The following is a 12,614-nucleotide window of genomic DNA, read 5'->3' as shown; positions in this document are numbered from 1 at the left end:
CTGTGCACTCCCATGGCCTGAGAGACTGTTCTTCCCCAGACTGGAGAGTTTTTAAGCAGTTATTTCCTCAAAGTTATTCTTTTGGTACCCCTGAAATGCGAATATTACTTGATTGGTCGCACAGATCTCTTCGTATTCTTTCATTCCGAGAGGTCCCTTCTTTCTGTTTTTGGATTCATTGTTTTCCTGTTCTCTGATTTCTATTTCATTTACCATTTTCTCTGCCTCATCTGATCTTCTTTTCAACCCCATTGTATGTTTGATTTCAGATACTGTATTTTTTCAAAGTTTCTGTGTCTTCCTTGACGTGTTGCCTGAGGTCTTGAGTATTTTTCTGTAGCTCTGTGTGCATGTTGATGATTTTTATTTTGAAAACTTTACCAAGAATATTCGTGATTTCAGTTTCATTTATCCCTCTTTCTGGTGTTTGCGGGATTTTGGTTTGTACAAGGATCTTTTGCCACTTCATATTTCTGACAAATAATAGGGAAGAAAAACTATGTATATGCCCTGTCCTCTAGTGTCCCGAAGCTCTAGTCTGTGGAGCTGCCCAGGATCTGGAGTGTTGGCCGGGCTTGAGGTGATCAAGCCAGTGCCTGCCGGGAGGTAAGAGCTCTTTTCTGCTTCCCAGCTGCGGTGCCTGCCTGCACTGCCAGGGCCAGTGGGAAGAGCACTCTGGGAGCATCTTTGCGTTATACCCCTGTAGCTGTTAAGGCCTCCGGCTGGCCTGGCATGACGGCAGGGGCTACAGGTTCGCAAACCAAAGCCCAGAGGAAGGAGCATCAGGCTGTGTATCAGAGTGGGGGCCTCAGCACTGCATTGCCAGCCAGGCGGATGGAGCTGGTGAAGCTCCTAAAAGTCCCCAACCTGCTGGGCTGAGTGTGCTGGGACTATTTTGTTCACTTCTCCTTTCTCCTGTACAGTAAGCTCTGTGCAATCATTGCCCCTTTAGCAGCCCTCCCGCTGTTGGGACATCTTTCTAAGTGCCTGCCTTTCTTTTGCTTCAGAGTGGTCTGTTTGGGTACCTGTTCTCCACAAGTGGCTAGAATCTCAGTGTCTCTAAGTATTCCACCTCTGTTTGCTTTCCAACCCCACTAAATCTCCAGAGCTCCTTGTGATGTGTGTTCACGCTCCCAGGAGAGATCTCCAGGGGTGGATATTTAGCAGTCCTGGGCTTCTACTCCCTGCCCCATTTTTTTTTCCCTCCCACCTGTGAGCTGGGGTGGGGGATGGGCTTGGATCCTGCCATATCACAACTTTGCTACTTTACCTTTCCTTAAGGTCCCCTTTTTTTCCCCAGTTGGAGGGCCATCAGTTGCAGTCTTTGTTCTGATCTCTCTTTTCAGAATTAGTTGTTATTTGCTGTATTTCTGTGTTACATGTGGTTTTACAGGGAGGTTTTTGCCTAACTTCTCTCACCACCTTTTCCCCTTTCTCAGATAAAGGCTTCCTTCCCTTCAATTCTTTTTGTTTTTAAGGGTGGAAATTATTTCTGCTTAAGATTGGTAATAAAATGCTTATGTTCCCTTTTTTTCTTTTTATTTCCTCCTAAAACCTGGCTTTTTAGAAGATAAGACTTAAAACATCTTTTAGGGGCACCTATGTATTCGATTTTTATTTTTATATACCTTTAAAATTCACTTACATTCTTACACATGGAAACATGTTCAACTGAACACCCTTTCCTAATTTCTTTTCAGCAGATATACAGGGTAAATAACAAATAGTATCCGTGTCCCTATGAACTACTATGTATTTGCAACCTGTGTTGCTTCTGGCTTAAGGGAAAGAAAGAAAATACATTAGGAAAACAATAAATCTTTGAAAATATATGTTTGTTTTGTACTCTATTTAAACATTCTTTCAAACAGTTTACTGAACTTCCTTTTTTTGACTGACTTCAAACACATTTCAATAGCACGTTTGAAATTTTTTTCTGATGGAAAGAACTAACTTATCATTACCTGCATTACAGGGTTGGCTAGTGGACCTCATCAATAAATTTGGCACATTAAATGGATTCCAGATTTTGCATGATCGTTTTATTAGTGGAGCAACATTAAATGTTCAAATAATTGCAGCTCTTATTAAGTAAGTTATTTTAAAAGTAGTAATCATTGTAGTATAAAGATTTTACTGCTTTAAAAACTGACTCAGTTTTCTAGTTCCTTCTTATTTTTAACTGGTAAGTTAATGTTTATTTAAGCATTGAACTTGTGGATATTGCAAAAGTTGTGTGTTTTTCCTTATTTAGACCATTTGGACAGTGCTGTGAGTTTCTCAGTCAGCGTACAGTGAAAAAGTACTTCATTCCAGTTATAGAAAGAGTTCCACAGTTTTTAGAAAATTTAACTGATGAAGAACTGAAAAAAGAAGCAAAGAATAAAACCAAAAATGATGCCCTTTCAGTGATTATTAAGTCTCTGAGGAATTTAGCTTCAAGGATTCCAGGAGAAGAGGAAACTGTAAAAAATTTAGATATTTTTAGGTTGAGAATGATACTCAGGTAAGATGCTCTCCCTTTAAATAATCATTTGCTTGATTTCTCATAGTAATACTTCTTCCAAATTTCTCTTGCAGACAGTTGGAGATATGTTCTTTTAATGGAAAGATGAATGCCCTGGATGAAATTAACAAGGTCATATCTAGTGTGATATATTACAGTGGCCGACATTGTAATCCTGAGGAGGAAGAGTGGCTGACTGCTGAGAGAATGGCAGTAAGCTCCTTTGCTTTTTTTATAAGTAAGAATCTATTGAAGGAAAATTAGTACCAGTTAATTCTAGGAGCAACAATAACAAAAACTTTGAAATTGGAAGATTGATTCATGACCATTATATCCTAAAACTTACCTTGTAATAGTAGTAAAAAATGATTTGTTTGAAGTGATACAGTAATGCCCTGCGTCTTCAGTAACTATATCATCCTAAGTACAGATGGTCATTGTTCTTCTAGTTTAGTGTTTTGTTAGATATTAAATAAATAAGAGGTAATATTTATAGGGATTAAATCTGGAATCTGGTGAGTGAATTGGCATGATGGTAATATGCCAATTTAGAAGTTTTAAATTGGAGGTTATACTAAAGAAGTAATGTTTTATATAATACTAAGAACTTTTCAAACCATTTACATTTTGATATTGAAAGGAAATTATTTACCATATAGATCATTATACATGTTGGTGTTGAAAAATGTATAACATACGGTAGTAGGTTACTCAGTAATTTCTTTCTCGTGTGTCTTGTATGCCAGCCTTGTGGGTGCCTCTATGAAGAATAATTTCTACCTTAATGGAGTCTTCAGTTTAATGGTGGAAATGACCAAACATAAAAAGCATTTTGAGGAAACTCGGTTGATACTGAGAAAATAGTCAATAACCTACACCTAGGCTCTGACTCAGTGTTGGTGGTCAGGGTTACATGTATGCAGTTTGCCCACTTTGTGGAATGTCAGGCAAAGAACTACTCAAAAATGCCTGCTAGTCCTTGACAGAAAATAGTGTTCAGACAATTTTTAACCAATTTGTATTGTTGTGGCATTTTTACAAAAGAATCTCGTAGGACAGATTCACATACAACATGGTTCTCTACAGATAGTTTGAGATGTTACTGCAGTAATATGGGGACATGTTTGTATCTGAAAAATTAACTTTTGTGTAACAGTTTATTGTAATGTTTGTTTATTTTTGCATTAAAAAATAAGCACATCAAATTGGTTTATAATTTATAAAATATAGCACATCATAGGAGCATTAATGTGCAAATTAGAATTCTGTGTAATTACTGTAAATTGAATGCTTTTCTCTAAAACAACATTTAAACACATAGTTGTCCCTAGAATAATGCTGGATTTCGCTTTTGATTGCAGAACTTAATTTTGAATAGCCCTTCTCAATAACAAACACATATGTTAGGTTATGATTAACACATACTTTAAGTGTTTTTTCAAATTATCACAGGTCTCTAGAATATTTTCAGCATGTTAATTGAAAAAAATCTGCATATCAGTGGATGCAGTTAGTTCAAATCCGTGTTGTTCATGGGTTAACTATATTTTAGTTATAATGTATGAACATAAATGTAATTTGAGCTTTTGAATTTCCATTGATGTTTCTTAGAAGTCTGAATTACTCAGTTTTCTATTCATTGAGATGTATTTGACGTAATAGCACTATATTAGTTACTCAACATAAGGTGTGCAGCGACGGTTTGATTTTCATACATTTTCATATGATTACCACAAGTTTAGTTAATAACATTCATTATCTCATAGATACAAAAAGAGAAAAATGTTTTTTCCTTGTGATGAGAGAAGTGTAAGAATCTGTTGTATTAAAGATTTTCAAATATTTCATACAGCAGTGTTAACTACAGTGAGCAATCTGTACTTTACATTCTCACTACTTATTTATCTTATAACAGGAAGTTCGTACCTTTTAACACATTTATTCAATTCCCCCATCCTCATAGTTTGCGTTTTATAAAAGCTTTTCAGTTTCTGTTATGAAACAAATTTTTATATTATATTTAGGAATGGATACAACAGAACAATATTTTATCCATAGTTTTGCGAGATAGTCTTCATCAGCCTCAGTATGTAGGAAAGCTAGAGAAGATTCTGCGTTTTGTGACAAAAGAAAAGGCTCTTACCTTGCAGGATCTTGATAATATCTGGGCCACACAGGTAAGGAATTTAAGAGGATAGCTATTTTATTGTTGTAAGGAAAATACTAAAAGTTTACTCCCTATAGTAGTCATTACGCAGTAGTCTGTTAATTTGTATTACTTTAGTTTAAACTCTTGATCTATACAGAAATCCTGCCAATAATTGAAATACAGTTTTGCTGGAGTCCAGCTCCAGTGAGTCCAGGAGTCCCTGAAGGATGGACGGCATCGGTGACTAACGGAAATAAATGACACAGGCACTAGCAAAAGCTGAGCCTGGCCTTTACTGACAAGTAGCACTTTGATCATATACTCTTTGATTACATAAAGTACAGATATTAATCATTTAATTGACACACAGCACGGTGACATGCGTTTGGAGACTGAGATTACATCATGTGGCAGGTCTTAGCAGTTAACTTGTTTCTGCGTAAGCTTTGTTCTTAGTTATTGTGGCCAGAAAATCTTAACAAAGATCAGGTAGGTGCCAGACTCTTGGTTTCTTCACAGATGACTACCTAAAGGTCACTATTCTCTTATTTTTATGTAGGGCCTTCATTCTTCTGTACATATACTCCCATTCTTCATCTCTGGTAGGAAAGAAGGAGGCTCTTTCTAAAAGAACACGACTTTTTTTGGCAGGCAGGGACAAAGTTTATGGACTGTGTGTCTCAGACCCATTTTCAGTAAGACCTATAGTGGAGATTTTTCTGATGTGGAGTTAGGTGATGCGCTGTTCTCATTTGTTTTATAGCTTGCCAGGTTTGTTCTCTGGCTGGCTCACCACAGAATATCATTTGTTCTCTGTACCCAGCTGTTGCCATTAATCTTTGAATATGTTATTTGGAGGCCACATAGGGGTGGGGGAAGGAACCTCAACCCAGGTAAATTTCCCATATCTTTTTCCCATAAACTTGGGTTCAGTTCTCGTGGGGTCTCACTTTCCCATCATCGGGGGTAGTCACAGGGACAGTAGTGGTTTTTTCCTATTTCCTTTAGGGCCAGTACCTAAAATTTTCAGGGAGAATTAGATATGGCCTCTTCCCTGAAGGGGCAGTTTGAATTAAAACCATAATAAACAAATTTATTAGGAGAGGGACATTTTCAGCAGGAGGGATATTGGGTTGCTCCTCTGGGAAGGCCACTGTGCAGTCCCTTCCATCCGACTTCTTGGACTGTGTCATCAGACTGGCGGTTCGGACCGCCTCCCAGTACAGTTTATGTAACAATTATATTAGTTTGAGATGAACACCTTAGAGATTCATCAGTTATCTACATTACTCCATGCTCACAGTGTTAAGTGTAGCTTTTACCCCACAAAGATACTGTAATATAGTATGTAGTACTTAACGCTAATACCTTCATCATGATTAATTTTATAACTGGAAGGTTGCACCTCTTTTTTTGATTGAAGTTCATTCATAATAAAGTTTTGAGTCAGTTTCAGGTGTACTGTATAGTAATTTGATAGTTAAATACATTATTAAATGGTCGTTCCCAATAAGTGAGTTGATATCTGTCAACATAGATACTGCAGTATTATTGACTATATTCTGTGTGCTGAGTGTTCATCCTCATCACTCAAATACATTGTAATTGAGATGATGGAGATTTTGTGTCTCTCTATCCCCTTCACCTCTTTCACCCAACACCATTTATTCAAGAGACTGATGGTCTTTTCCTTTCTGAATACACTTGTCATATATTAATTGACCACATTACTGTTGATTTATATCTGGACTCTCCGTTTGCCTGTAAACGTATTCTTGTCCCAGTAGAAAAGTGTATTCATTACTCTAGTTTTGTGGAAGAGTTTGAAATCAGGAAGCGTGACACCTCCGACTTTGTTCTTCTTCTCCAAGGTTTCATTGGCTATTCAGGGATTTTTGTAGTTCCATGCAAATTTAGGATTATTTCCTCTAGTTTCATGAAAAATACCATTGGTATTTTGATAAGGATTTTGTTGGAATTACTGCTTTGGGCAGGACTTTTACAGTATTCTTTCTGTGCACATGGACTAGCTTTCCATTTATTTGTGTTGTCTTCATTTTCTTACATCAGTGTTTTATAACTTCATAACTTTTAGCTTCATGGGTAGACTTATTACTAGGTATTTAATTCTTTTGGATGCATTGATATTTGGGATTTTAATTTCTCTTTCTGCTATTTTGTCATTTGTATATAGAAACTCAACAGATTTCTATATGTTAATTGTGTATCCTGTGACATTACTGAAATTATTTATTAATAAGCTAGTAGTTTTATGGTAGGGTTGGGGTATTTACAAGCTTCAGTATACAGAGTAATGTCATCTGCAAATATTGACAGTTTTACTTTTTCCTTATCTATTTGGATGCCTTTAATATCTTCTTGTCTAATTGACATGGCTACAGTTCCAGTACTATGTTGAATAAAAGTGGTGAGAGTGGGCATCCTTGTCCTCAATATGTGGATATCGAACCCTCCAGCATGCCTTGGATAAACTGTACATGATGGTGGTAGATGACCTTCTTAATGTATTTTTTTTTTGCTATCATTAATCTACAATTACATGAGGAACATTCTGTTTACTAGGCTCCCTTCTTCACCAAGTTCCCCCGCACAAACCCCATTACAGTCACTGTCCATCAGCGTAGTAAGATGCTGTAGAACCACTACTTGTTGCACAGCCCTCCCCGTGCCCTGACCGTCACATTATACATGCTATTCGTAATGCCCCCTGTCTTTCCCCTCCCAGTCATTCCTCTCTTCCTACCCACACTCCCCAGTCCCTTTCCCTTTGGTAACTGTTAGTCAATTCTTGGGTTCTGTGTTTCTGCTGTTGTTTTGTTCCTTACTTTTTTTCTTTGGTCTTAAACTCCACAGATGAGTGAAATGTTTTGATACTTGTCTTTCTCTGCCTGGCTTATTTCACTGAGCATAATACCCTCCAGCTCCATCCATGTTGTTGCAAATGGCAGGATTTGTTTTCTTGTTATGGCTGTATAATATTGCATTGTGTATATGTACCACATCTTTATCCGTTCATCTACTGGTGGACACTTAGGTTGCTTCCATTTCTTCACTGTTGTAAATAGAGCTCTGATAAAAATAGGGGTGCATATGTCTTTTTCAGACTGGGCTGCTACATTCTTAGGATAAATTCCTAAGAGTGGAATTTCTGGGTCAAAGGGTATTTCTATTTTGAATCTTTTTGAGTTATCTCCATACTGCCTTCCACAATGGTTGAACTAAATTACATTGCCAGCAGCAGTGCAGGACGGTTCCCCTTTCTCCACAACCTCGCCAACATTCGTTGTTGTTGGTTTTTTGGATGGTAGTCATCGTAACTGGTGTGAGGTGATGATATTTCATTGTGGTTTTAATTTGTATTTCTCTGGTGACTAGCGATGTGGAGCATCTTTTCACGTGTCTGTTGGCCCTCTGAGTTTCTGCTTTGGAGACCTGTTCAGATCCTCTGCCCATTTTTTATTGGATTATTTGCTTTTCGTTGTGGTGCGTGAGCTCATTATATCTTTTGGATGTCAACCCTTTATCAGATCTGTCATTTATGAATATATTTTCCCATACTTCTCAGCTTGATATAGTCCCACTTGTTCATTTTTGCTTTTGTTTCCCTTTCCGGGGAGATATGTTCATGAAAAAGTTGCTCACTTTTATGCCCAAGAGATTTCTGCCTGTGTTTTTTTCTTAGAGTTCTATGGTTTTATGGCTTACATTCAGGTCTTTAATCCATTCCGAATTTACTTTTATGTATGGGGTTAGACAGTGATCCAGTTTCATTCCCTTACATGTAGCTGTTCAGCTTTGCCAACACCAGCTGTTGAAGAGGCTGTCATCTCCCCATTGTATGTCCATGGCTCCTTTATCTTATATTAATTGACAATGTATGTTTGGGTTAATCTCTGGAGTCTGTATCCCGTTCCATTTGGGAAGCAAGATCCCCCCCCACACACACTTATTTTTCTTCTCAGGATTGCTTTGGCTATCTGGGGACTTTTGTGCTTCCATATGAATTTTAGAACTATTTGTTCCAGTTCGTTGAAGAAGGCTGTTGGTTTTTTGATAGGGATTGCATTGAATCTGTATGTTGCTTTAGGCAGGATGGCCATTTTGACAATATTAATCTTTCCTAGACAAGTGCATGGGATGAGGTTCCATTGTTAATTTCTCTGAAGAGTGTCCTGTAGTTTTCATGCTATAGGTCTTTCACTTCCTTGGTTAAGTTTATACTAGGTAAATTTTTTCTTTTTGATGCAATTGTGAATGGAACTGTTTTCCTGATTTCTGTTTCTGCTATTTCATTATTAGTGTATAGGAAAGCAACAGATTATTTTGTGTCCTGCAACTTTGCTGAATTCAGATATTAGTTGTAGTAGTTCTGGAGTGGAGTTTTTAGGGGTTTTTATTTACAATATCATGTCATCTGCAAATAGTGACAGTTTGACTCCTTCTTTCCCAATCTGGATTCTTTGTATTTCTTTGTTTTGTCTGATTGTTATGGCCAGGACCTCCAGTACTGTGTTGAATGTCAGTGGGTAAAGTGGGCATCCCTGTGTTGTTGCCCATCTATTTCAGCTTTTCACTGTTAAGTATGATGTTGGCTGTGGGCTTATCATATATGGCTTTTATTGTGTTGAGGAACTTGCCCTGTTATACCGATTTTCTTGAGAGTTTTTGTCGTGAATGGATGTTGAGTTTTGTCAAATGCTCTTTCAGCTTCCATCAAAATGATCATGCTTTTTATCCTTCTTTTTGTTTCTGTGGTGGGTGATGTTGATAGACTTTCGAACGTTGTACCATCCTTGCATCCCTGAGATGATTCCCACTTGGTCGTGCTGTATGATCCTCTCGATGTATTTTTGAATTCTATTTGGTAATATTTTGTTGAGTATTTTTGCAGGTATGTTCATTGGGGATATGGTGTATAATTTTCTTCTTCTTTGCGGTGTTTGCTTGGTTGTGTGATTAGAGTGATTCGGTCTTCACAGACTGAGTTTGGAAGTATTCTGTCCTCTTCTATTTTTGGGAAAACTTTAAGGGGAATGGGTATTATGACTTCTCTGCATGTCTGATAAACTTGCGAGGTAAATCTATCTGGCCCAGGGGTTTTGTTCTTGGGTCGTTTTTTTGATGGCTGTTTCAATTTCTTTGCTGGTAAGTGGTCTGTTTAGACTTTCTCTTTCTTCCTTGGTCAGTCTTGGAAGGTTGTATTTTTCTAGGAAGTTGTCCATTTTTCTAGCTTTTCCTGCTTGTTAACATACAGATAGATTCTCATAGTATCCTCTAATGATTCTTTGTATTTCTGTGGGATCCGTCATGATTTTTCCTTTCTTGTTTCTGATTCTGTTTATATGTGTAGATTCTCTTTTTCTCTTAATAAGGCTGGCTAGGGGCTTACCTATTTTGTTTATTTTCTCAAAGAACCAGCCTTGGTTTCATTGATTTTTTTCCTATTGTTTTTATTCTTCTCAATTTTATTTATTTCTTCTCTGATCTTTATTATGTCACTCCTTCTGCTGACTTTGGGCCTCATTTGTTCTTCTTTTTCCAATTTTAATAATTGTTACTTTCAACTATTCATTTGGGATTGTTTTTCCTTCTTTAAAGTGGCCTGGATTGCTATATTATTTCCTCTTAGAACTGCCTTCTGTTTGTCCCACAGAAATTGAGGCTTTGTGCTGTTTTTTTGTCATTTGTCTCCATACATTACTTGATCTCTGTTTTAATTTGGTCATTGATCCAGTGATTACTTAGGAGCATGTTGTTAAGCCTTCATGTGTTTGTGAGCCTTTTTGTTTTCTTTGTGCAGTTTATTTCTAGTTGTATACCTTTGTTGTCTGACAAGTTGGTTGTTAGAATTTCAGTCTTTTTTAATGTACTTTGGCTCTTTTTGTGGCCTAGTATGTGGTCTATTCTGGTAAATGTTCCATGAGAAGAATGTGTATCCTGCTGCTTTTGAGTGTAGCGTTCTGTAGACGTCTGTTAGGTCTATCAGCTGTTCTAGTGTGTTGTTCAGCACCTCTGTGTCCTACTTATTTTCTGTCTGGTGGAACTGTCCTTTGGAGTGAGTGGTGTGTTGAAGTCTCCTCAAATGAATGCATTGCATTCTATTTCCTCCCTTAATTCTGTTAGTATTTGTTTCACATATGTTTGTGGTCCTCTATTGGGTGCATGTATGTTTATAATGGTTATATCCTCTTGATGGAGTGCCCCCTTTATCATTACGTAATGTCCTTCTTTATCTCTTGTTACTTTCTTTGTTTTGAGGTCTATTTTGTGTGATACTGTACTGCAATACCTGTTTTGTTCTCTCTGTTGTTTGTATGAAATATCTTCTTCCATCCCTTGACTTTTAGTCTGTGTATGTCTTTGGGTTTTCAGGGGATTCTCATAAGCAGTATGTAGATGGGTCTGGCTGTTTTATCCATTCTCTTACTCTTTGTCTTTTGATTGGTGCACTCAGTCAATTAATATTTAGGGTCATTACTGAAAGACATGTACTTATAGCCATTGTAGGCTTTAGATCTGTGGTTACCAAAGGTTCAAGGGTAGCTTCTTTGCTATCTACCTGTCTGCCTTAACTTGCTTATTAAGCTGTTATAGACATAGTCTGATGGTTCTTGATTCCTCCCTTCTTACTCCTCATCCTCCATTCTTTATGTGTTAGGTGTTTTATTCTGTACTCTATTGTATTTCCTTTGCCTGCATTTGTGAGTCGATGATTTTATCTTTTGCCTTTACTTAGTATTTGTTTGGTGTACTTTCTTTGCTGTGATTTTATTTTCTCTGGTGACATCTTGTTAGCCTTAGGAGTGCTTCCATCGAGAGCAGTCCCTTTAAAATATCCTGTAGACGTGGTTTCAGCAGGCAGATTCCCTCAGCTTTTTCTTGTCTGGGAATTGTTTAATCCGTCCTTCATATTTAAATGATAATCGTGCTGGATACAGTATTCTTGACTCTAGGCCATTCTGTTTCATTACACTACATGTATCATGCCATTCTCTTCTGGCCGGTAAGGTTTCTGTTGAAAAGTCTGATGATGGCCTGATGGGTTTTCCTTTGTAGGTGACCTTTTTTCTCTCTCTGGCTGCCTTTAATACTATGTCCTTGTCCTTGATCTTTGCCATTTTAATTATTATGTGTCTTGGTGTTGTCTCTCTTGGGTCCCTTGTTTTGGGAGTTCTCTGTGCTTCCATGCTCTCAGAGACTATTTTGTCTCCCAGTTTGGGGAAGTTCTCAGCAATTATTTCTTCAAAGACACTTTATTTCCCTTTTCTCTCTCTGCGTCTTTGGGTACCCCTTTAATGCAAACATTGTTCCGTTTGGCTTGATCACACAGGTCTCTTAATGTTCTTTCATTCCTGGAGATCCTTTTATCTCTCTCAGCCTCACCTTCTCTGTCTTCCTGTCCTCTGATTTCTATTCCATTAATGGCCTCTTGCACCTCATCCACTCTACTCTGAAGTCCTCCCAGAGATTCTTTTATTTCCGTATTCTACCTCCTAACGTGATCCTTTAGCTCCTGCATATTTCTCTACAGCTCCATCAGCATGGTTATGACCTTTATTTTGAATTCTTCTTCAGGAAGATTTGTTAAATCTATGTCCCCAGGCTCCCTCTCAGGGGTCGTCTTGGTAATTCTGGACTGGATCAAATTATTCTGCCTTTTCATGGCTGTTGAGGTAGTCATAGGCAGTTGGCGTGTTTGTGAGCTGGGAGAACAACGTCCCTTTCTGCGTCTTGCCGTCCTCCGCTGCCTGTGCCAGTTACCCGCACACGGGAAGCAGCTTCCAGTTTTATTTCCTGAGCCGCTGCGGGCGGGGCAGCTTTCAGTGCAGCCGTGATCCCCGCGGGGAGAGGCAGGCCCGCTGGGTGTGCTCTCCTGCAAGAACGGCGACCCTTCGCATCCTGTCCCGGCTTCCTCTGTCTGTGCTGGGCTGCCAAGCA

General features: G+C 38.1%; 1 protein-coding gene across 2 annotated transcripts in view; it reads left to right on the top strand.

Annotated features, from left to right (window-relative positions):
* LOC130682134 (probable ubiquitin carboxyl-terminal hydrolase FAF-X) overlaps positions 1-12,614 on the top strand; it is a 166,041-nt gene that overhangs the window by 20,508 nt on the left and 132,919 nt on the right. For both annotated transcript variants that reach the window (XM_057496277.1, XM_057496278.1), the window contains exons 6-9: positions 1,976-2,091; positions 2,255-2,506; positions 2,581-2,719; positions 4,531-4,683. In XM_057496277.1, coding sequence (XP_057352260.1) covers positions 1,976-2,091; positions 2,255-2,506; positions 2,581-2,719; positions 4,531-4,683 — 660 coding nt within the window. The remainder of the gene's footprint in view (positions 1-1,975; positions 2,092-2,254; positions 2,507-2,580; positions 2,720-4,530; positions 4,684-12,614) is intronic.

This window comes from Manis pentadactyla, chromosome Y (assembly GCF_030020395.1).
Source record: "Manis pentadactyla isolate mManPen7 chromosome Y, mManPen7.hap1, whole genome shotgun sequence".
Taxonomy (NCBI): domain Eukaryota; kingdom Metazoa; phylum Chordata; class Mammalia; order Pholidota; family Manidae; genus Manis; species Manis pentadactyla.
Note: the sequence above shows the minus strand (reverse complement) of the source record. Positions and strands in the feature narration are given on the sequence as shown.